Source organism: Rhodnius prolixus, unplaced genomic scaffold (assembly GCF_049639745.1).
Source record: "Rhodnius prolixus isolate KJV_2025 unplaced genomic scaffold, Rpr scaffold_2, whole genome shotgun sequence".
Taxonomy (NCBI): Eukaryota; Metazoa; Arthropoda; class Insecta; order Hemiptera; family Reduviidae; genus Rhodnius; species Rhodnius prolixus.
In genome coordinates this window covers 52,238,043-52,264,167 of record NW_027411592.1, presented here as the reverse complement: position 1 = coordinate 52,264,167, position 26,125 = coordinate 52,238,043, and the positions used below count along the sequence as shown (strand labels likewise).

Below are 26,125 nucleotides of genomic sequence, written 5' to 3'. Positions count from 1 at the left end.
AGCATAACTTATTTCGTAAAGGTCTGTTTTCATCCTTGTTCGTACTCTTTTCAGTTTGTATTACTGTGTAATCGGTTGGCCAGATGTAATAATTTAGTTTGGAAAATTGTACATTGTTTGCGCACAGTGAACCGCGCATTTAACATCCCCCCTCGACTGGAATCTGAATGTCCTCCCATTTTAGTTGGTCGATGACGAATGCTGAACTTCTGCCTGCAAACAGCTGAAGTGAATTACACCCTACTAATTTTGTTAAACTAGTCTCATGTTACGGCAAGCGTTGTTTTTTACGTAACCGATAAATTTTTTTAACATAATATTCTAAGTGTAAGCGCTCTTATTTTAATTGCCAACTATGGACAAAAGAAAATTATCGTAAGTACTTATGTTCTAATGTTGTAACACCATTATTATGCATTCAAAAGTTATTTTCTTAATGAATACTGTCGCCTATCTAGATGATTGTAACAAGGATTACCCTCTGTTTACTGCCTAACACTAATTATTTACAAGTTCAATGAGTCAACATATTACTATATTAATGATGTAATCTTGTTTTATATATACCGAAGCGCTGCTTTCTAGCCGACGTTTGGAAAAGTAATTTTCTTAAATTTAAAGAAACTAGTTTTCTGTTTTTTTTTTTTTGTTTTTTTTCTCACTACCTATTCTAGTATGTTCTTATCGTGTTTGCTGATTTATTAATTTCCTCCAAAATTGATTTTATCTCATTTTAGAAATGTCATATTTTCTCTTTAACTTCTAGTACTTCTGGAGATTCGTTGTATGTAATACTCGGTCTTCCCAAAACTGCTACAGCAGATGATGTGAAAAAAACTTATCGAAAATTGGCTTTAAAGTATCATCCAGACAAAAATCCTAATAATCCCGAGGCTGCAGAAAAGGTTATTTCGTTTTCTGATGGTTCATTAAAAATCAGTATTTATCAATTATTTATTATAACGTATGCTTCCATTTCTTGCCCTAATATTATGGTGTCTCTAGTTTAAGGATGTTAATAGAGCACATGCGATTCTAAGCGACCTAACAAAAAGGAACATATACGACAATTACGGATCTCTGGGATTGTATATTGCTGAACAATTTGGTGAAGAAAATGTTAATGCATACTTCCTCGTCACATCAGGATGGTGCAAGGTAAACTTTTCCTTTTATGGTGATTACATTTTTTTTAAAATTTAACGTTCGTCAACCCTTGGCGTTATGAGCGCCTGGAGCTTTTTAGTACTCTTCCGCCTATTTACTTCCACTCTGTTGATCATCGGAAATGCTCTTTCCTAAAAACAAAAAATTCTTGACGCCGGCATCTGTATTTGAACCTGAGTCTCCGCGTAGTTTCAGTCTATAAAAAATGATAATTTATATTGTAAAAAAAGTTAACTTTTATTTGTCAAGAATGTAAATGTACTCTTTGTATTAAATCGTTTAGAACTTAGAACGTAAGTTTCTTAAATATTGTTAATATCTGAAATTTTACAGGCTCTTATCCTGTTTTGCGGAATCATCACTGCTTGCTATTGCTGTTGCTGCTGTTTCTGTTGTTTCTGCAATTTCTGCTGTGGTAAATGTAAACCTCGACCTCCAGAAGAATCCGGCGATTATCATACGTTACATGTAAGTGAATATTTATTTAATTTATTCATTTTTAAATTTAACATCAGTGTACCTACATCTATTTGGATTTATATTCTTGACATATTTTTATATTTTTTAGTTTGCCCTGTTCATTCATTTACAGACAGACCCATTTATATACATATATCTTTTGTGATTTTCCCATATTTATTTCGTTGTTTATTTACGGTTGTATTGAATATCTTAGTTTTATTTTTGTGTGTAATTGGAAAAAGATTGTGTAGGTACATCGAAAATTATTTTAATAATGCTGGACATGTGTGTGGCATGTTAATTGCTAATGCTCTTAACTCATTTGTTCAATTTCTTTAGAATTTTTTTAATTTAATTTAATTTTTTAACACTTCAATAACTAACAGGTAAGAAGTCAGTGAATTATTACTTTTATTGTAAAACTTCTTCAAGGTAAGTCCTTTACGTTCACATCATTAAAGTAATAATCCCTTTTTCTTTGTATTTATGGTCTGAAGAAACTGGAATCTTGCGCTGATTAATTATGCATAAGCTTTTATTTATTTTTATTTCTTTAATTACTTGAATTTATGTGTATGCATGAGTTATCTTTAGAATAAATAACTTCGTGGTAATGAAAGTTTCTCAAAACGTGTCCATCTACTTATATTTTTATTATTTTGGTTCACTAGAATTAATTTAACCTGTGCTTTAGTACCTAGAAAATCATGGTAAAGTCGAATAATTAATTTTATACACATAGCTATTATAGCAAGCTATTCATATTGGTCAATTATTTAAAAAAAATGCATGTAAACCTAAATCAGTAAACCCCCAATCTTGCATTATCAGCTCTTATCCTGATAGTTATTGAAGTTGTTTTCCTGATCTTAAAAAACACATACTATCATCCAAATTATGTTGCAATTTAATTCGAAATTTTTAAAAAAAAGATGAAGTGCCATGTGAAACCATTAATAATTGTTACCCTTGTATTTTGTTTTTTATTAGTACAGATTATTTAACATTACATTTTTTTGTATTCTGCATTTTAATTATCTGTTAGGTGATAAAAATTGAAAATTGAATCGAGTTTTTATCAATGGAACAGTTCTGTTCTTCATTTCCAATGTAACCAAAAAAAAACTATTTTGGGATTTAGAAAGAAGTAAATTTTTAAACTCTTCTTCCAATTTTTTTTTTTCAATTTGATTTAAACTCTCCCTTAACACAAAAATACTCTTCAACACACTCACATGTCTGCGAAGATGTGTGCTGCTCATTGGGTGTCGCGTACTAGGTAAACTATAGCCTTATCTCACTCACATAATACCCTTTGCTGATGCATATCCTGTGACAAACCTTGTCACTTAAGGGAGGCTCAATAGATCTGTAACACCTTTTTCAGTTGTAAGCTATTTTCTCGAAAACAGATTTACAGAGACAGATTTAGTTCACAACGAAATTCACAAAGTGATTACTTTCGTCTATGAAATAAGTATTTTAATTTTTACGGGAACTTTCTTCTAATAGTTCCGAATCTATTTGTTGGTTCTATTTAGCTATTATATCCAAGATGTCAAGCTTTTTAGATTAATTTGAGCAAGCAAAATGAAATTTTCTTTATTTAAGAAAAAAATAGGTTAAATAATATTTAAAGAAAATCTGAACTAGTAATAACTAAATTTAAATTCTCTCTCCCTAAACTAGATAATTTCAACCCTCCCGCTTTCTCTGAAGATGCTTTGTTTATCTGCTACAAAATAAGTCTCAAAAGTGTAACTAGTGTATTTTTTTTTTTTAATATTGTATTTTTTCATAGTAGGTCATTCTTGGGAAGGCATGTAATAATTGTTTCAAACGCAAATTTCGATCAAAGTAATCAAGAAATAAATATTAAAATTCATTTATTTTTTTTTTAATTTATTTTATTTTTAAGTATGTTATTTTCAAATTTAGAAAATACTTCCAATAATCGCAGTTATTTTGTGGACTAAAATTTTAAAGGATCCACAGTGCTGTGTGTAAAATATTAATACAATTTTAATATTTCATTTCTGGAATGCCCTTATTGAAAAAGCATTAATAAATTTTTCATATGATGTAGAACCTTTTTACAACCAACGTTTTAATAAAAGAAAATAGATTATAGTAGAACGATAAATATTATGTTGACAATTCATCAAAAATTCCACTAAACATTATCTACGTTTATGGAGTAAACTTTATTAAGAAATTTTTGTGGGATACCTCCATTAGTCAGTGAATTCTTCCCGAATTTTAAAAATGTATATATAGAAATTATAAATAATAGTATGTCTGTATTAATTTAATTAATAATTACTGCAAAAATTACTCCAAGGAGAGTGGATCTAAAATTAGCCCAGCTGCAAATTGAACTTATAGCTTCTGGGGTCTAGATATCTAGCGCTATCAGTGAGCTAATAGCATACTTAAACTAAATTTGGCAAACACAAAAAAGTTTCTTTGGATTTTTAAAAAATCAGATTAATGAGAACAATCTAGGATTTTTGGTTATTAATTATGGAATGTCTTGATTGCACAGCAAATTGGTCATTTTACTAATTTAAATATTTCTGCTGTTACAGCACTACACTTAATCGGGTGGTTTGGTTGATAGAGATTTTGAAGAATGAGCAAACTTCTATCTACAGTTTTTTCGAGACTTTAAGTCTCGTTTAAGAACGCACTAAGCACGCTTTACTTTTTTAAAAAGAAATTCACTATTGATAGCACCAGTTCTGCTTAAAAGTTTTAGTCCGAAACGGTTTGAATAGAAAAGTAATAATGAATATTTTCTGGAAGCACTTAACCACAGGAAATGTGGCACTTATTACTGAATTTTGCATGTTATTCGTGTGTTATAATAATAGTGGATTTTCCTTAACTGAAATCAATTAGGCAGTGACCAGTTTATTGAAGCTATTGTTCGAATTATTCAGATTAATTCGAATAATTATTATAATAAGATAATTCAGATAATTATTATTCTGAAGAAACGAGTGATGCGAGTTTACAAAGTAAATTTGGTTTCTTAACCATCACTTCAAGGTTTGTCTTAGCTGCCAGCTAAAATCTTCCAAGTTAATTACCAAGGAAAGGCACCCAAATTTAAGCAAAAAAACACGGAATTATGTTTATTTAATTTTTTACTGGGAAATAATTATTGTTAAATAAACCGTTGATGTATATATGACCCTATTTCAGTCAGCAAGTGTAGTGCTAAATCTCTTCACCAAACTGATTAATGTACCTCTGATAATGAATGTAAGTTCGTTACCGGTCAGGGATACAATAAACATACTCCTTGCTATGACCCGTAAAATCAATGAAAAAATTAGAAATTAGAAGTTTTTTTTTTTAAGTGTTAGTTTTCTCACCAAAGTGTATACTGCTACACTGTGGACTAAATCGATCTATTGGATGAAGTTTACCATGGCGAACAAAGAAACTGTTTCATATTAATTGGTACTGAAAGGATTCTAGGTTTCGAATATTTCTTTCAAGCAACTTTTTATCTGATTATTCAGGTTTATTTTCCTAGATTGTGGGATAGGAATCAGACTTTCCAGGGAAATTCTCAGATGGGAGCCGCCAATTGGAATGACTAAATTTAATATAAAGAAAAATTGCATTGTTCTATGTTAATACATTTAATTTGCAATCTTGAGTTATCAGAGGTAAATAAACAGTAATTTGACATCAACACAATCGTAAAATGAAACAATGCAGAGTTAAATAAGCAACCGAAACAATAGTTCGATATCAACGAATTGGTATAATAAATCATAAAAATGTTAAGAAATCACCATGGATAGGTAACATATAATCAAATGGATTATTAGTTTTTATCTTTGTTCTCCTAACCTCTTGTAAGAGGAAGTAATGTGAACGTATAGATTTTAGATTTTTCACCATAATACTTTTTCTTAGTACCCTTAAATATGAACTATGTTTTACACAAATTGGTCTTGACTTCGATGTAGTAGTGTCTTCTGCCCGTCCATAATTCAAAAACTGAAAAGCGCAGAAGGAACAATTCTCTTAGTTCATTTGTTTCGTTTGATGTATGATTCAGGTATTACCAGGGACCCTGCAAATAAGATTTTGGTGAAAACCGTTGCAACTATTTTTACCATATTACAGAATATCTATTTCTTTTTTTTTTTTTAATATTGTAAAATACTCTTGACGATCATTCACTCTTTACATTCATTAAGATCAACTTCGGGTATAAGCGAGTTATTAAAATTGTAATAAATAGCGTGATTTGAAGTGTTTTTTACTGAAAGGTTCGTTAAGTTTTCCGCTTTGTTCCCTAAAATCACTTGATTAAGTTAAACCTAATATATGTATCTAATGTGCCAATTGGCTGAACGGAATTAATATTTATTTAATGTTACTGAAAGTAAAAATTGTCACTAACATTTCATGTTTTTAGAAAATCACTTGACCAGAAATATAAATCTCTTGAACGATTTCTTTTTAGCATTCATACCCTTCAATCAAATTAAATCCTTACCTAATGTTAAATTTAATTTGTACTGGGAAATAATTATTGTTAAATAAAACGTTGATGAATATGTGACCCTATTTCAGTCAGCAAGTGTAGTGCGAGACGGTAACTGGTAGATGTGAAAATGCTATACTTAAAAATTGATTATAAAGAATGATATTGGAAGGAAATTTCTTTCCTCAAAAGTTTTCTCTCATGGGAAAGCCAAATCAATTAAATTATAAATTCGAAGTTAAAAGAAAACCCTGAGCATTGTGGGAAGGGAAAATCTTTTGGCTTTAAATTATTCCCTCTCTCATCTTATGCATCTTTTCCAAATAATCAGATACCTTCATTAAATGATATCCTTTCAATACAGTTTTCAAAAAGGAACTTGTTGAATACATTTTCGTTTCCGCTGGAGTAGATCCCCAGGTGTGGCTGCTCTTAGGTATGTTTGGTTCTTGAGATTCTCTAATGATTATTGATCCCTCTCTTTGCATCAACTTCGAAATTTAGCTTGTAACGCTAGTTGTATACTTTATTTTAAGTCCAGTACTAAGTAGTTAGTTTTACTCTTAAGTAGGTTGATTTATATGTGGGAAATGCCTCGCTAGGTGATCAGCTGTGTTAAAACATTTTTAGTGTGAAATCATGCAACAAATAAAAATTTTTTTTAGTGTCATAAAAATAGTTTCTTGTGTGCTAAAGTAATAATGAATTTGACTTGACTTGATCATCATGATTACTTCCTCCTGAAGTTTTGCAAAGAATTAGTGCAGCGTGATTAAAAATGTTTGAATATTCCTTGATTTGATTAGTGAATGTTGTATTATATGTTTATAATATATCTCCCACATGAATTTACACCTCTAAAACTTTGATTTTATGTTAGTAATAATAATAATAAGATAAATCATTCATTTACAACATCCAAGTTTCACATGGTACTTTTGATATTTTTTTGAAACCCTACGAAAGATATTAAAATTTGAGGCGGCTGCTAGAGTTTTGGCTCTGTTTGTAGAGGGAAGGCCAGACGACATCATCTGGAGGAATAGTTACCGAACAACCTCAAGCAGCCTCTGCACAGGTAAGAAACAACACCACCAGAAACTAACACTAAATCTCTGTGGCTGACTAATCTGTAATATATATATATATTAAATATATAGAAGGTATCAGTAACTATTTCACTTCTTAATTTTCATGGGCAATTTTTCCCCACACAAATTTATGTATATCTTTGTAATAAGTCAACATTTCACTTCCCGTGTTCTATGCATGGTGTATTTTTGCTGATGCATGATTGCATGCTAATTTTAACTTTCCTTCACATCTGTATTACATTAATTTTTGTCAAAATCTTTAAAATTGTATAAAATGTATTTGTTTATCCAATAAATATTTTTTTAAATAATTTTCATTTGCGTTAATTTATTAAAAAACTTTTCTTTAGATTAGTTCTTATTAACTTCTTATTCTGAATTCTAGCTTTAATTTTTTATTAATTTATCTCAATCTGCATACTTTCTTCTTATATGCTGATGTATGTAGAGATATAAAAAATTAATTTTAATTTCTGAGTTGGGAGGCAGTTTAATGTCACTTGAGTATTTCAAAGTTATTATGTTCTTCTAATTAAACTAAAAATAAAGATTTTTGGAAGTAAGTTTATAGCAGCTTTATTATGGCTTGGCTTTCTTAACAAAATGTTCGCCCTCTTTTCATAGCAAAGTTTCAATCTTTTTTTTTTTTTTAATTTTTGCTGTCCTTTATTTTGTTTAATATTATTTATTTAAATGTTCCCACTTACCAAAAAGCAATATTTATTTGTGGGTATGTACTGTTTAAAAATATTTTTAAAATAACTATGGTAAATAATATTTTTATCGCTTGTTCATTAAGAAAAAAAAAAAATACAAATATTTAAGCCATGAAGTGGGTACATAGCAAAGTACAAGTTTCAACTTTAGCTTGAGCATGGTTTTTGCAAAATGCTGAATGTTCATTATTATAATTTGTTAGCATCTTTCAGTTAATTTTATTCTATTACGTTCTTAACGACACTATTCTTATATTTGTTAGACTTAATTAATTTATTTTAAAAATCTAAAAATTGTCGATTATGTCATCTATACATATAATATAGTATATGTATATTGTTAAAAATATTTTTCCAAGTAATGATTTTGTTTTTTATGTTAATTTGAATTTAATATTGCACTTTTTATTAGAAATAATTTATTGAAATTAAATAACTGATAATAAATTTATAGAACGTGCTTTTACTAATACAAAATTTCGGTCTTCATTGTTAGAAGCTTGATTTGTTACTAGAAAATGTTAATATTTTTTGTTATCCTTAATTTTCTTACATTTATTTTGGAGTAAATTTGCTAATCTTAAGTTAATATACTTTCCTTCAAATTTATTTTATATTCAATAGCTAATTTTTTATAAGTAATATTACTAAAACTTATGGGGCGCTAATGACCATGGTCGTCGATGCGCAAAAAAAAAAAAAAAAAAAAAATAGCTAATTTGATCCTTTATTGGTTCCCCATATATTTCTGTGGGGTTTTGTACTACTAACTAATTGGCGCTGCAACCGTGGTGGTTCTTAGCTTTTCTAATGAGCAACGTCTACTCAACTACATCAGCCAACACTACACCAGCCACTCGTATCTTGTACTATCGCTTTCCAATTAGACCTATACAGCAACATTTTAGCATCAGGTGACTCCATCTTCCCCACTTTTAGCCTCGGACCAACCAACTCTCCAAACACTCAGCATGTGAGCAAAGTAACTCTTCCCAATTTCGTTTTCCAATTTTTTTTTTTACTAACCACAACTGCTTCAGCTATTTCCAATCTAAAATATCTTGTTGGAAGCAGCAGCTATCCTTATTCTATCGTTAGGTGATTTAACAAAGATGCTTAGGTGTAGTTATAACACCTCGCTATTGCGACTATGAGATGTACTTACTACAACCAACACTATTTTATATTAACCTAACTTATACATAAGCCCATCTCAAGCTACTATTTGCGGATCCTGGAATGCCTTTGCTAATGTGGAGGAAAAAATAACTTGCTAGAAGGTCTAGGTTCAAGCACAGCCCGACCGATTCCCAAATCTTAAATTTCCAGAGACGAGTAAGGCGTCGCTCTATTAAAATAAAAAAAAATCGAAAAAATCAGCGATTTAAGGAGTTATTTTTGTAAAAGATTGGTAACTTATCCGCTTCTAAATAATGAGTGTAATAAGGTATTCCGCGTAGGCAGTTCATTTTGGAATTATTATACTTAAAATTTTTTCTTCTGTGGCACTTCTCTGCATTTTTGTTCGGTAGCGTTTGTTTTGCATGGACTTCATGTTTTTTAAAGTTTGCTAATATAGATTTTATCTTTATGATTATTCTTATACATAATAAAATAATTTATTTACAGAAGGATTGCAATGTTTTTAAAAGCAATAAGTTATATATGTATATACAGGGTGACCATATATGCTCCACCCACTTTTTTTTTAAACGGCGGGAAATTTCGAAAAAATAGAAAATATATACATATTTAATCATTTTTAGTCTAGTTTATTTTCATTGATTGACCCATTTTTTAAACCCCAATATCCCGAGATACAGCGTCGCAACTTTTTTTTCCAAATGGAACGTTATATTTTTTGCATATTTTTATTGAACTTGAGGTCCTAAAAAAAAAGTTTAAATCGGTTAAATTTTTCAAAAGTTATGGTAATGAAAAACAAATTTCAGCTTAATATCAAAATTACCTTATTTTTTTTTAAAGAAGCTGTTTAAACTGGGCACCATCAACGGATAGGCAAGCCAAAGCTCTGGACTCCCACTCTCAGTTTGTAGCAGCACTTATAGTGGCAAAGTCAAGATCTAGGCTGGTTAGAGTTATTCGATGCTCAGGTTATTTTTTTTTCTACAAACGTTTGGTGTAGAGTTTTAGGAAATCAACTAATCGGCCCATACTTCTACAGAGAGAACTTATCTGGTGAAAGGTATCTAACTTTTTTAAGAGACATTCTGCCAATTTTGCTTGAAGATGTTCCTCTACAACGTCGACTAGATATGTATTTTCAACAAGATGGTTGACCGGCACATAATGAGAGAGTTGTTCGACGTTACCTGGACAGAAATTTTCAAGAAAAATGCTTAGGAACTGATTGTCCTATCCAATGGCCACCTCGATCTCCGGATTGAACCGCAATGGACAATTTTTTGTGGGGATATCTAAAAAATTAAGTTTACAGTAACCTTAAACCCGTGGCTTCAGTCGAAGAAGGTTGAATAACTCTAGCCTGCCTAGATCTTGACTTTGATCTGGACTCCCAAGCTCTGTTTGTAGCAGCACTTATGGTGGCAAAAAAATATAACGTTCCATTAAAAAAAAAAAAAGTTAGATGCTGTATCTCGGGATATTGGAGTTTAAAAAAAATGGGTCAATCACTGGAATTAAACTAGACTAAAAATGATTAAATACGTGTTTTCTATTTTTTCGAAATTTTTCGCCGTTAAAAATAAAATGTGGGTGGAGCATATAACTTTGGTCACCCTGTATGTATTATGACACGGTGATTGTTGTGGCTTTATTTAAACAAAAATATAATTAATGCATAATTTTTAACTGCCACTTTTTAACATGCTCAGCATTATCACGCTTTTTGTGGCTTCCTAATAAACAACATATAATGTTAAATTTGAACGAGTTATTAGGTAACCGATTTTAAATATATTTCATAAAAATTTTAGTTGATAAGAAAAAAGTATATAGATATAATATTCTTTTATTTATTTTTCATTAAATTTCAATAAGACAATGCTAAACGAAATTGCTAAATGTTTTTACTACCCAACAGATATGACATTAGAAGTTTACTTGCTTAATTTTATCTTTTAATTATTTGTCTTATTTTTTGATCAATTAATCTTGAGGTTATTATGCTCTGTTAGTACATATATTGTTTAAATTCTTTGTTGTAACAGAAATAATAGTATTATGGAACATAGAATGAGTCACATTTAAAAATAATACTGTGAGTCAGATAAAAAAAAGCGCTATTTTTGTTATTTCTGGCTGGCATAATCAGCTTCTACTTTATATCTCTCAACCATTATTATTTACACTAACACTCCACGAATTACTTGCATCCTAAAAAATATTTTCGCATTGTTCAGTCATTATTTTTCACCAAAATATCCTTATTAACAATGAAATCCAACAATTGGTTGGGTTTAAATACTATTCATTAATTCCTAAAATCTTATAGTTAAAATTATTAGTGACAGAATAAATATGTTATCAGTATGTACATAAAGAATCTCTAAACTTTGTGGTAGACTTAATTTTAAAAACTGAATAATTCGATTTATTAACATTTTAGAATAATTTTCCCGGGCACCTTTTAAAAAGTTGGGAATTTTCTTCTGATGTCTACCTATTCTTGTTTGTATTATTATTTGTACGCCGCATAGTAATAAAAATCCAGGGTTATCCCGGGGTAAGCACTTTTAAAACGAGGTGAGCTACCCATCTTCTCCTTACTAGAAGATGAATCCCAGGGTTGCTTAGAGTTTTGAATAGCTTTCATCTAAATATTTGAAGCTATTAAATTTGATCGTGTGCTAGTTATGTCGCTTAGTATGTTTCTTGTCATTGCAAATGCCATGCTGCAGCATCTATAGCACGTTTCATTCAACTTCAGACATTACACCCTTCAGCTTTCAACTTGTATAGTAGGTTGACTGTATTCTGGAGGAGTGTTGTTTAGGGAGCCTATAAAGTGAGCTAAAAATGACAAGCTACTTATCTGAAACTGAGCACATTATTATAGCTCAATTATTCAATATTGAATATCTTAATTAAGAATTAAGTCAAGTAGGTATGTGGTTATAAAATTATTAATTTTATTAAGTACTTTTGATTGTCCTTGAGTGTTTATAATTTCGATAAGGCACTTAACGCTTGGGAATGTCAAAAAATTACTTCCAACTCGTAGGTTTAGCTGAGGATTAATTAATTTTTGATTAGGGAGATTAAGCAAGTATACTTTAAACCTCCAGAGGTAAAGTAGGATTATATTGTGAAAGCCTTTTCTGATCCTTAACAAAAACTTACAGTTTTAAAAGTTACGTATAAGGGTTGATTAAACGCCAAAAGGTACACAAATCAGCAAGTACCCAACATTTCATTAATACTTCATTAATATAATTTAAGTAATTTTACTGCATTAACTTTTCCTTCACATTTTTTAGAATTTATTAGATGTCACAGACCCTTATGCTGGCCAGTTCATTCATAATATTATTTTGTTATAATTATGATAAAATGTATATTATATCTTTATATTTCTTATAACGTTTTCTTTTTAACCTGTGATTAATAGTTTGATTATTATAGATAAATAGATATTACAGTCAATCTAAGTTAAATGGTGTGCTACTTGAGTAAATATTTTGTAGATGAAAATGGCCAGCATAAGGGTCTGTGACATCTAATAAATTCTAAAAAATGTGCAGGAAAGTTAATGCAGTAAAATTACTTAAATTATATTAATGAAGTATTAATGAAATGTTGGGTACTTGCTGATTTGTGTACCTTTTGGCGTTTAATCAACCCTTATACTTAACTTTTAAAACTGTAAGTTTTTGTTAAGGAGATTTTTGTACCTTTTGGATAGATTTTCCTTTTTGTCTATTTGCAAAGTTACGTCTGCTTTACAGATTTTTTTAAAATTTGGAATAAGCTATTCTATCATTATAACCTGAAAAAGTGGTAAGTCGGAGTTACTACCACTGGAGAGATCTTTTTAATGATTATAGTTGCGGTCCCCAAACCATCCTCAATAACAATTTTTTTGAGAAAGCGTTTTGAATAAAGTAGGAAGGTATTTGTACGTAAATAGCAAAATTAAACTGCGATTTCAGTACTTCCTTTTAAGAAGTGCAAGAAAAATAAACTGCGATTACAGTACTTCTCCCTAAAAGGCAAAGATTTTGAATCGAACGACAATTCATTGATGTAAATCGGTTCACTCATTGATAATTTTAACGATTGCAGTACTTCCTCTTAGTAGGTGTAAGAGCATGATGGCACCACACACCCACGTAGAGGAGCTTTAATCACTTCTTCGTGCTAAATTTTATCAAAATCGGACTAAGCTTTGTAGAAATATTGGTAATAATAGTTTTAGAAAGGGTCTTATTTGGGTGGGGCAAATTCCCTCCTTATGAGGCATAGCGTCGAGACTTTTAAAGTGCAAATCTGTACAAAATTTCGATTCGAATGACACTTCATTCATGAAAATCGGTTCACGTGTCGATAATTTGAAACGATTGCTATACTTCCCCTTAACAAGTGTAAGAACAGATCGTCGCTTTATTGTTACGTAGGGGAGCCCTAACTCTATCATCCTACCAAATTCTATCAAAATCGGGCCAAGATTTACAGAGTTATTAGTAATAATAATTTTGGAGGGGGCCTTACATAAAGGGGGCTAACTCCTCTCCCATTCGATGTACAGCGCCGAGATCCCCAAAAGGCACATCTACATAAAATTCCAAATCGAATGACACCTCATTCATGAAAATCGGTTCACGCGTTTAGGCGCTACGTTGTTTACAAAAAAGGTAACAACAAGAAGAAGAACAAGAACAAGAACATTTTTTGAAAAAAGCCGTTTTTGCTCATTTTCGGCAACTTTTTTCTCGAAACCTATTAGATCTGGGTGGTTGCAAAAAAATTACAGTTATAAAGGAGGATTTGGAGTAAGATTTAAAGAAAATTTGGGAATTTTATCTTTTATAGAAAAATAGAAAAAAATTGTCAAAGTTGGGTGTTTTTCAACGTTACGTTTTTTCGTGCAGTTTTTGATGGTCAACCCTTATACAACTGTCCTACCGGACAGTTTTAATGATTCTGGCATAGTCCGAATGGACGGCTTTTACTAAATAAAATCTCACTTGAGGGACTCAAAGCCTCTGTTCTTCTTATAGTACCAGGTCATTTACAGGTACCATCTCTCAGTTGGATTAGGACAAAGTCAGTACCGGTTTTACTTCTGAACTTCTCTAGCCCGAAGTGCCGTAAATCTCACATCGTGTACAAGTAATCACCTCGCCATTATGACCAACAATCCAAAAGAGAACTCTCCCATTTAACTCCTAGGAGGTAGCAGGCAATTCAGATGGAATACCTTCCTTATTACCTCTACAACACACCTCTATAATCTCTGAGATGAACGGAGAAACATTAGCATGGGTAGACATCTAGTTCCTGCCCTATTTGTATTAAATGTAGTATTTTTTAGAAAAGTTCAATATGTTCGTGATATTTTTTTCACCGTGTTACCTACTTCTTCAACTGTTTCCTGTTATTGGTGAATCATTTTTTTTTTTTACTTGAGATTTTTGAAAAGAAAACGTGGATTTGAATTGAATAAATTTTCGGAATATTTTGTAAAACTATTGTAATTTTAGTAAGTTCATTTAAATGACATAATATCAATATTTAGTTAACGATTACCTTTTAGCCAACTTATGGAATGGAAAGGCGCATACACAACCTCTAATAGAAATAATTTTTCTATTATTATGTGAAGTTTCATATTAATGTGCAGGATTCGGATGACGAAGGCGTATGTGGAGAACCTGCAGTGACCGCTCAACCAACTTCTGGAAATAACGCACCAACATTCGCAATGCCAGCACCGGCACCTAGCGAGAATACTTCATTGAAAACTTCTGAACAAGTTACCTATACCCCAGGTAGTCAGTGTTGATTCCAGTATCTTTGATCACCACTATAAATAGATATACATATACAAATAAATGCAATTAGACTCTAAAAAAACTTGGGATCAAAACTTACTTATAACTGCAGGCATTATAAACAAAAACATGTTTATCAGTATCTTAGTATTAGTTGTTATTTTAAATTCCACTTTCTATTTCTGTACCCCGGAGGGAAAAGGCACCATGTCCATTTTTTTCGATTTTCAGATTTTGGCATCATTTTACAGATTTTTTGTTGCTCTTTCTAGAGGTGTAAAGCACAATGTCCTATGTTTACTATTAAGCGATTTATGTATTTTTAAAAAGCGCTATGATACTTCATTACTTAAGGGTAAAAGGCACTACATGGGCATAAATTTTTTTCACAATGGAGATCAAAACAAAATATTTTAAAATATGGGAGGTTAAGTGGCCATACCAACTGTAATAATTATGGTGAGAAGTACAGGAAAGAGTACAACCGGAAAAGTGGAACAAAAAATGAATTTGGAAAAATATCTTTATTTGGCTCCCCTGTAAAATTTACTTTTTGTGACATGGTGCCTTTTCCCTCCGAGGTACAGATTTATATTCGTCAGATTTTTTAAATTTGAACAGAATTGATTATATTTGGTTATTCTGAGATTATCACGTTTAAAAATGATTAGATGACATGAGTTTCATTCCCATCTTTTTGCTATGGTTTACTTAATTTAGATAATGCCTTATCTAATCGATCTTATTTCACTATAAGAGGCTCTTAGAAGGGCTTGTACGTAAGTGCAATAAAATTCCGCTATAATTTATGGATTTTGCCTTAAAAACTCCGCATTGCACGTTTGAATAGCAAGTGAAACTTAGCGAATTTGATTACATTATATCATGCTGATCCTCTAAAAATAAGACAGAGCATATTGAAAATGCTAGTTATTCGAAAGATTTTAATTAAGAAATTATATTTTAACGCTTTTAATCATTTTCGAAGCAATAAAGAGGAATTTATCCTAATAATTGCTTAATTTCAATTTATTTTTATTCAGCACTTTAAAAGATTCGAAGTGATTTAAATATGGGAATAACATTTTACGATCTAAATTAATTTTTTAATTTACCTAGGTTAATATTTTTAACTTTTTTTAAAAAAAAATTAAAATCAAATAAAGTGACTGTATAAAATATAAGTTTAGCATGAAATCACAACTGAAATAACAAGAGCAGATTATTGACACCCTTCTACAGAAAATTTGAAGTTGTGACAAACTGCTCCTTAGATTAATGGAAGAAAAGAAGAAGGTAATTTGTAAGACTTTATTTTGCAAAGTAGGAATGTACCTGGGTGTGCATTGAAGCCCTTATAGACTGCATAAGTTGAAGTAGAAATATTTCGGATTATTCAGTTTTTTGAATAATGAAGTGATATTGAATGTAAATACAACGATAAAGCTGTAAATGGTACAGCGTAGTTTTTTGTTGAGTTATCCGAAAAAACATCGTGTCAAAAAAAAATTATTTAGTTTGCTACTGACATATCGCACATGTAGTAAAATTATTGTAGTTGCTACTACAACGTAAAAAAGTCCAGAAAATTTGTTTGAATTTATTATAATACAATCATTATCGACTGACAATTTAACCCTTTGTGTACAGATCTTTTTTGGCATTTTGAAACTAGCTACTTGTTGTTTAATGCTAACAAATTTTTTTTACAAGAATATTTAATAAAAAACAAATAGTATATTATACACGTGAATATTGTATCTCGGTACAACAGTAATATTTAAGTTTAACTGCAAAAACTGAAAAATATCAAACTCATAGTCATTGCTGAAAAGTTCTTCAGTTAATATCCATTCCTTGAGAAAGCTTAAAAAGCTAAAACTTGGATAAGGTTAGCTATCATTAACTTTCTTTTATATTTATTTTGATAAATCATAAAGAAAGCAAGTAATAATTGATAACGACTCTCACTCACCAATGTGTTGTGACTGACAGACGTTGAGTAGCGGGTGAGATTCTTCTAAGGTGCAAAGATAATTGATTAACTTCTTGTTATCAGATCGGTTTTAGATTGTTGCCTAGTTAGCTAGTGTAGCAGATTTAATCAAGCATAGTGTACACTATTGTGTGGTTTCTTTTCACCTCATCAGATTTATCTAATTTTATATTGTAATAATTGCTGTAGGAGAAAGGAGTATTTCATGCCAGACGTATATTATAAACGTTTATGATGTCCTGTTCTTTACTTTCTCTTATTTTTATAGGTATGACGCAGAGTGCGTCACCGTATCATGTTGCAGCTTCAGGAGATGTTAAGTAATTGATTAAAATATCTAGGAAACAAGAAAACAACAAATCATTCTTATTTCTTCAATTTTAAACAACAAAAAAAGAAGTATCAGTATATAATCTCTTATTGTTAACAACGCCTTCTACAACGTATATCGTAAACAGGATTTTAATCATTCCTGTGCGCTTACATTGGCCCCACCTTATCAGTCATTGCTGAAATGAACGTATAAATAATATACCTATATATATATATATAATATAAAAGTTGAACTTTTAAAGAAAAAAAAAAAATCTTATAACAAAGTGTTCATTAATGTATGTGGGGTTAATAAAATGGTCTTTTATATTTATATTATTATAATATTCAAATTTATATTTATTTTTTCCCAGTTCCTGAACAGTCTTTCTACATTACTGTTCCATTTTATCTTCTTTTTTTTTTCTTTGTCATTAGAATGAATAATTTTATTGCAAGGAACGCAATTATAGATAATACTGTTCTAAAAACTATGAAATATACATTTAAATACTTTGGTTTTTTTTTTAATATAATAATTTAATCTAAAATTTATGGCGTTAAGGTTTTTGCAAAATACAGAAACGTTTGGAAAAAAATTAATTAGTTGAATTCATGGATCCAAGTGCTGGTTGAAATCGTTTACAACTAAATGAATGCATTTAAACATTTTTTAAAACCTAATGAATAGAATGAAATTAAATCTCCGTGAATTTCAAAAAAAAAAAATAATAAACTTGTGTCAAAAAAATGTTACCTTCCAGAAGGAGTAATTTATCAGATTAAATCTTTCACAGTTCATTAAACTAAGTAGCTAATATTTAATGGGGAGGGGAGTGGCACCAATTGAATCTATCTAGGACAAAGACAAGAGGTGCACAAAGAGGTGCCTATGCTTGGTGGTTCATAATTTACAACTGGTGTATCGCCACCATTATCTCAATCAGCCAACTCGAAGTTGCGTTCTTCACTCTGTTCTCACCGTCAACAAATAAAAACGCGACTTAAAGAGCATGTGGTCCCTCCTGAACTCCTTTAGCCATACAGCAACCTGAATGCTGTATAGAAAGTTGTATTAGTGGCAGCCTTCGACATGATTGCAAGAATTAAGATCAATTCTCTATCTTCTGCGGTGTAACCAATCCTCCATAATAGCAGCTGCAAGGGGAGGGCCACCTTTCTCTTAAATACGTACACGTGTTAGATGTCAGTTACTGCGGCGATTTGCGTTGATTACTTATTCAATGCTGTCCACTTCTGCGGAAGGACGTTGCTGGATGCCTTCCTATACTCAAGCCTAGAACAATGGTTTTTGTCTAAACCCACCGCGCATTTTTTTTGGAAGGAGATTATAATTCACTTGTTATAATTCTTCCATCTTTCAAGTCACTAAACTTGTCTGCATGAATCGCCTAACAATTCATTGGTGAACGGTTTACTTCACCATAAAATTCAGACAAGATGATTATGATGATTGAAGAAAATGTTCACCAAAAACCTTATTTATTACTTATTTGTACGTACAGGTCCTGTTATTATTCCCCATCAAATTGAAATCACTTACCACTTTGGTAACTGTGAAAGTTTCAGGTAAATACTTTTACTTATTCCGGCTTGTGCATTTTTTTTTTTGGCATGTAGTTTATATTCTAAACATACACATTTGTATGGTTTATTAAGTCTTGAGTTTATTATAATATAGGTTCTTTGTTATTATTATTATTATTATCGTCGATGACAACACTAATACACAAAGCTTTTTAATTAAAATATATTCACTTAAAATGGTGCGATTTACTAATACAAATCAAGAGTATTACACTTTTTTGAAATTAATATGCACGTGTACTTGCGATAGTGTCATTGTACATTATAGCTAAAACTAAATTATATAAATAATAATAAAAATTAAAATTATTTGCGATGGCACTTGATATAATAATATTGGAAATGTCTCATCGGCAGGTATTTGTGAACAAAAAATATTTCAATTGAAATTTTTATTTTCAAGTTTAACATATTTATGGTTATTTAATAAATATAGTATATATTAAATGAAGATTGGTATAAAAATAAAAAAGGCGTGATGGAAAAGATATGAAGTTAATATACATGTATAATATTTCGATAAAAAAAAGACAATAGCAAATACTTTGTGAATTTTTTATAATTTCATTCAATAAATAATTGTGCCATTAGTATTAAATTTATTTAGGAACTATAATTCTAGAAAAAGCATAATAAAGTCTGCATGCACAGTATTTATTATTATTATAAGTAATGAATAAGTTTTATCGTTTTATATTTGTTTTAATATGAAGAAATCATTTTGGCCCATGATCTTTTAACTTGAAAATTTTCGGGTCAGAAATGAATTATTGTGCCTAGTAGACGTGGATAATGAAAAATAAATAATGGCTTTAATTTCCAGAATCTCGTTATGTTTTAATAAGACAAATTTAATTTGCAATAAAAATGTTTCCAAGTTCGAAAATTTATTATAAGTACATATTTCTTGCCTCTTAGGTACTTCCTTTTTTATTTTACCACTTTGGGTCTCCCTGAACTAAAATAGAATAATTTTCGGAGGTTAAGTGAATCAAACAGCTTGCAGTTAAAGCGATCTGTAAGCCTTTGTGCTTACTGCTCCAGCAAGCATGGCGCTCCGAGCCCTTAATAAATTCTCTTCAGAGACTCTCTTCACATGGATAATTCAACGCCCTATTTCTCCTGTGCCAAGTACTCGCAATGGAAGAGTTCTTAAAACGGCCCCTTTGAGTGCTCACTCAAGCAAAACCTGCCATGGCTTCTTTGTTGGCATAGCGTTTCTAAGCCATTATTTTCTGATCAAAAATATCCATTATGATCGTTAAAAGATCTCATCCCTTTTTGAACAAGTCTCAAGTTTTAGGAGCTCTAGAAGGCAAAGCCTTCTAATAAACTTCTTCGCTTAATAATTTGAAAGTTGCAGGTAATAAAATTACTATCGGGATATTTTTACCCCTGATAGATCTTTTTTTTAACAAAAATAAGCTCTTTTATTCTGTTTTTAACAATAATTTTTTCAGTACAAGGATTAAGAATAAAAAATAAAGTGCATGTAGATTGCAGAGTGCTTAAGCTGTTCATTTTTTTAATTCATTTTTTGAATTATTCATTCATACTTTATTATTTGTTATAATAATAATCCACTCAAATTGTTATTATGCATTTAAGCACAATTACTTCATCACCATCTGAAAAAATCTTATTTTCTTAGTATAAGTATACATATACACATTTTTTTTTGTCATTACAGCTTCCTTCTAAATCATTTACGGTTTCGGCTTTATCCTTTTTTTTTCAATTTTATATTTATACATATATATATATATACATATAAGCTGTAAATAAGCAAATTTTAGATTTCATTCGTCCGAATTAGTTAGCACTTTAATTTATAACTGAAAGTACTGTTATATAAATTATAAATATATATAAATGTATTTGTCAGTTGATTTAAAAATTAATAAAAAATTTCGAAAAAATAAATTTGTATAAAGAGAGGAAAAATGTAGTTGTTTAATGAATTGAATGTTATATTTAGATGATTATTATTATAACATGTAATTAATCGAGTGTGTGTTAATTTTTACATGTACAGAAATCTGTCGTAATTTAATATCTCATTTCATAAAAAAATAAGGATTTATTTTAATTTTTTTTTAAATATACATAGTTATTATTAAATAAAGATGTTGAGAAAAATTAATTAATAAAACATTAAAAAAATAATAGATTTATTGTTTTATTTTCTTTCGATTTCGTTTTTATTTTTTCTTTTTAATTTAATCTTTCAACACCTGCAGGTTGTGATATAAAAATTTCTTTCTTATTTTGTCAGTTATTTTTGTATCTATTATTTATTTATTATTATTTTTTTTTGTAAATAGATGTAGTCTGAGGAAGGAGTAGTTTTCTGTTCAAAATTTTATTTCTTATAAATTAATAGATACGTGTACATTGTGCTGGTTATATTGTTATTTAAAAAAATTATAAATGAAAATGAAAAAATTAAAGACAGATTCGGAATTTATTTTAAATATTATTAAACGAATAGAAAAAAAAAACCACATAAAAAAGGTCCTACAATGTTTAATCTTGTAAAACGATAAAAAATAATATACTATAGTTTTAAAACATGAGTAAATATTACTTTATTGAAGTGAGCCTCATTTCAACTTGTTTAGGTATTGATTAAAACTAATACATTACTTATTAAATTAGGGAAGTTTTTTATTTAATGTTAAAACAAACAGGGTCGCAGTGTAATCAGAAACTGTTTTTGGAAATGACTCCCTAATTTCCCGTCAAGTATGCTTAGAGAAATAGAAAAAAAGAAAGATTTCTTTGGGTTTTCTTTCTTCAAGTCTTTGGGTGACGAGCAGCCCACTTAAAAAATGAGCTCTCCTATAATGGATTGTTAACTTGCGTCCTCCAGTTGCGATACAATTTCTTGAACTTCGCAATTAGAGAATAGTTGTTAAGGGCTTCCTTTATTTGAAATGCACTCAATCCACCTTAGGTATGGAAAGCTATGTTTTTTTTTTGTGCTGAAAAGTACTTATAAACTAACTAATAAATCTATAAGTCTCATATTTATTTCTGAAAAATATTTTGGTTTCAGCCGAGGCTTCTTACAGGGTGTTACGCCACTGTTTAATATTAGAGAAGGAATTTAGATTTAAGTGTTAACGCACTGGACTCCCCCGTGGAAGTTCCTGCTTCGTGTTTAGCTCGCTGCCCTTTCAATTTCCCTTTTTAGAATCCTCTACAACTCACTGAAGATGGCTTTGCCTGTAACAGCCTGGGGGCCGGCAGTGATTTCAGAATGTGCCGAGCCGCAAATTGTTCTGATAAAATATAATTGTTTTTTCTATTTTTAAACGTTTGAAGTTTCTATTAAATCAAAATTTCATATTAATATTTCGAGGAATTGTTATTTACTTTAGGACAATTTGTTGAACTATCCCCAGAGGTCATCTTTTTTTTTTTCTTGAGCCTAAATGTAAACTATATTCAATAAATCCACAAATCCCCTTGTTGTAAACTGGCGTTTTGTAATCTTGTAGCGTGTCATCCGGAATGATACGACAGGGTACTAGAAAAGAGGATGTTCATACAAATGAATTTCTTGTTTTAATTTAAATAATATCAGTCACCGCGATACACGATGCAATGGATTTTCACGTTTGAGTAGTAAGGTTAAGTTTCATTAAACATTAAACTAAACTAATACGCAACGTAACGGGACGTTGTAGCCCTCTCACGACAAACATTGCGTTTCGTGACTTGTCTCTGATGTGATGGGAAAATGCCAAAATAGTCGATCGCACTTGTGTGATATGCAAATACCCTATTTGATTGATGTAGTACCAGAAATATAAACTTACAAATTCTGATTTTTTGTAGAAAACTGACCTTTAGTAACAGAAAGCCAAGAAATGTATTAATATTTGTTATAGTTTGCTGGTAAAGATATTTTATACCCGAATATGCTTCAAATTGATATATTGAAAAACTTGTTTTGTGCATTTTGGATCGTTTCTCTGGATTTATGACTGCTAAGAGGCGCCTTTGTATCTCATCACCGAAGGTGTATTATTTTCAAATTCGAGGAACCTCCTCTTTCTACTCCTCTCAATTGCTGAGAACGTAGAGCTCTGTATCTTCCTTGCAGATGCTAATCTTAAAAGTCTATTGATCTAAGCAGGTTATATGACTTCTGAGCTTGCAGTTACCATTCAGAAGACCCACACACAATTCTGTTTAATAAAGTCTGTCTTTTGTTATAGCGAGGGTCGTCTAAAAATCTTTTCCGCTTGCCTTTGAACGTCAGTGATCTCAGTGTAACAGACCTGCGAGCCCATGACTTAGAGACTTCACAAACCTATTTAATCACAACCCTAAGTAATAAAGGGATTTCGTACTCGTGATGCAGCTAATACTTCGGCATTTTCTACACACAAAAAATACGTGCGTTCTGACACCCAGGATTAAGTGGGTTTTTATGTTCAGTAACGAACTCAACAAAATAACACTCTAGCCTAGAATTGACTTGAAAATTAATGGGATTGCCGTCTTTGAGAGGAGACAATAACAGTTCTTCTGACACGAAGTTTTTGTTTTCCTTCTCGTTTGAAACTCTACAATATACTTGCCTAGACTTTCCCAAAAAAATGGGTTTTCATCTTCTTTCAACAAATACTTTCTTATACAAATTCTTGTTTATGGTCTTTGAGCTGTCTTATTACTGACAGAGCCGCCTGGTTAGATAAGTGAGTGGTATATTTCTTTAAATATGAAGCAGCATTTACCATTTATTTATTTATAATGGTAAATTCAATATTTGGAAATATAACAGTGTATTAAAGTATAGTATAAACTTAGTTTAAACATAGATAAGCTTCATCCAAGTATGGAAAAGTTGGGTAATGATGTTCTGCATTTATGCAAGATCATTAACTACCAGATTATTTCTTAGGAATGCTACAAAAAAAAAGTTATGCAAACTAACTCTGCATCAAAAGTTGGAAGCTTAATTTTTAATTTATTAAGTAAGTTTTATGTCCTAGAATAAAATTAAATTCATTTACTAATAATGTATGTTTCATATTACCAATATTCTATTATAAATTTCCTCATTTATTACAATGATGGATAAAGTTATTGGCATTTTTTTTTTTTTTTTTTAAAGGAACCTGAAATTTTTATATTTAAGAGTTTTATGTAATCTCCATTCTAATTATTCAAAAAATATTAACAATGTTCATGAAAATTTGATAGATTTTTTTTTTGTAATTATGGTTAGTTATTTAAACGCCAATAAATGATGAAAAAATATTATTTAAACAAAAGTTTTTCTTAATAAATAATTGTAAAACAGTATACTGTAACAATAATAAATGGCCTTTGAACTATTTTTTCAAAATTGTACGTGAAGGCTGATATCAATGGAAATAATTCCTAATTGTTGGTATGGTTTGATAGGATAATTGAGAAAATCTATAGATTCTGATGTAGAACGGAGATAAATTTTTTGTTGAGCATGTGTTTCCTTGAGAAGAATTATCAAAATAAATATTTCAATGTTATTTATTTACTTTATTATTTTTTAATTAAATAAATAATATAAAAACTTTTTCAAACTGTTTTCTTCCAACTCAATTTGCACAGATTTGTCTGAGGTAAAATAATATTTTCTTGTTATAAACAAACTTGGAACTATGGGAATTGAAGTGTTGTTACAACTTTTGCTAAGTTTAATTGTATATAAATTTAATGTGAATACTTACTTGCACGACTTTCTTTTACCTCAATTCGCAAGGTTCTGACTTAGTCATTTTCTTTCAACTCCTAATTTTCAAAAACTAAAATTAAAACTAGTGTTCATAAAACTTTATATTGCACCAAAATAATTGTTTAAAGGGGAACTTTTTCTCTAAATATTCATGTTTTATTCTCTTAATTGAATTTTCCAATAAAAAGTTATTCACATTAATGTTACTTAGATCTTTGAAATTTTCTTGTAAACGGCTTCAATGATTTCAATCGAAAAGTATGAGTGCTCATATTGGGATTGGTGCAAATAATAGGTTTCTTTGTTTGAGTTTCTTGTCGGACATTCAGAGCATAAAAGCAATAAGGCTGCTGATTGCCTGAAAAGTGACGGACCCTCAAGGGGCTTGAACTTTTTTACGCTTATGAAATTGATTTTTTTTAAGATGATAATGAAGGTAAATAAAATCCAAGTATTTCTTTGTTTTAAGATTGGCAGTTGAATAGCAATAGAAGAGTTTTAGCTATTCCAAAAGCAAAAGTCACAGCTGATAAAATATGTGGAAACTTCCACTCTATCTCATCTCGGTCTTAATAGCATGCTACCTTATAATAAACGCACCCTTTTTAATAGAATTGAACTTGAAAATACCAGTTACAAACAACGAATAAGTATTTTCTTTTAAGTAGCTCTTTGCCTATGTTTAGTGAATTTCTCCCTCAAGTCGAGCTTCTAACTTCTAAAAATCTTATTACTAGCGCTATAAAATTAGGAAGCCTATGCACGCATAGATAGAATGAAAAGTTTGTAGTTTTCAAAGTACTGCTCATGTGCTTTATTGGATAACCAAAACGTTTGTTCAAACTTTGTCCAAAGGTCTCTAATCGGACACTTATGGCAAATTAAACAGACAGAATGGAAAGGGTGATAAATTCGTAGGACCTCAGTGGCAAATTATTAGCCTATCCTACGGAGTTAATATGTGAACTTTATTTGGCACCTTTTACCTAAATTGTAGAGGTTCTAGAGGAATCTGGACAAGTCTGAATTGCTGTTAATAGTTTGTAGTGGAAGAAGAGAGAGGACGTTTCCAGACAATTTATAGATGCACTCAGATCCTCCAGACTATCCATGTCTTGTAGATCAAATCAAGTCTTTTCCCCATTTATATAAAAAATCCCTTTCACAAATTTTCTTTTAGTGCGATTCATGAATAAAGATTTGGAAGAATTCTTTGTAATAGATTAACATCAGAATTATTAAATAATTGCAATTGTGAATCCCCTACTATTTGTTCGTATTCAATTTATAGATTTAAGTAAATTATATAGTTTATATAATTATATAGTATTATACATTTAATAGTATAGCTACGCTCTCAAGAAGTATGCAATGTACGAATAAGGGGGGAAAAATTAACAGGGAAGGGATCCTTTGCAATAATCGAAGTTTATTATTCAGTGAATGATATTTCCTAGGCTTTACCTTAACACGGATACTTTCCTCTAATGTTGCATGTACAAACCAGCTTTTTAGCTTTAAAAGAATATCTTCACAATCTTTCAGACTGATAACG

The 26,125-nt window shown here is 30.3% G+C and overlaps 2 protein-coding genes across 5 annotated transcripts in view; one reads left to right on the top strand and one right to left on the bottom strand.

Moving 5' to 3' along the window:
- LOC141449962 (sialin-like) overlaps window positions 1–26,125 on the bottom strand; it is a 69,526-nt gene that overhangs the window by 11,661 nt on the left and 31,740 nt on the right. The gene's annotated exons all lie outside the window — the stretch shown is intronic.
- Csp (Cysteine string protein) lies at window positions 142–21,396 on the top strand. Of its 4 annotated transcripts, none has more exons than XM_074119946.1 (7): window positions 142–375; window positions 767–905; window positions 1,006–1,158; window positions 1,501–1,635; window positions 7,152–7,217; window positions 14,773–14,920; window positions 17,188–21,396. In XM_074119946.1, the coding sequence occupies exons 1-7, from the start codon at window positions 356–358 to the stop codon at window positions 17,241–17,243; spliced, it is 717 nt and encodes a 238-aa protein (XP_073976047.1). In that variant the 5' UTR covers window positions 142–355; the 3' UTR covers window positions 17,244–21,396. The 4 variants fall into 4 exon arrangements, with proteins under 4 accessions (XP_073976047.1, XP_073976046.1, XP_073976049.1 ...); XM_074119945.1 differs by having other exon boundaries at window positions 14,773–14,923; XM_074119948.1 differs by lacking the exon at window positions 7,152–7,217 and having other exon boundaries at window positions 143–375.

Coding starts and splice junctions, on each gene's coding strand:
- Csp (XM_074119945.1), top strand. CDS start 356: ATGGACAAAAGAAAATTATC. Junction 1,636..7,151: donor GCGATTATCATACGTTACAT/GTAAGTGAATAT, acceptor CTCTGTTTGTAG/AGGGAAGGCCAGACGACATC. Junction 14,924..17,187: donor AGTTACCTATACCCCAGGTA/GTCAGTGTTGAT, acceptor TTATTTTTATAG/GTATGACGCAGAGTGCGTCA.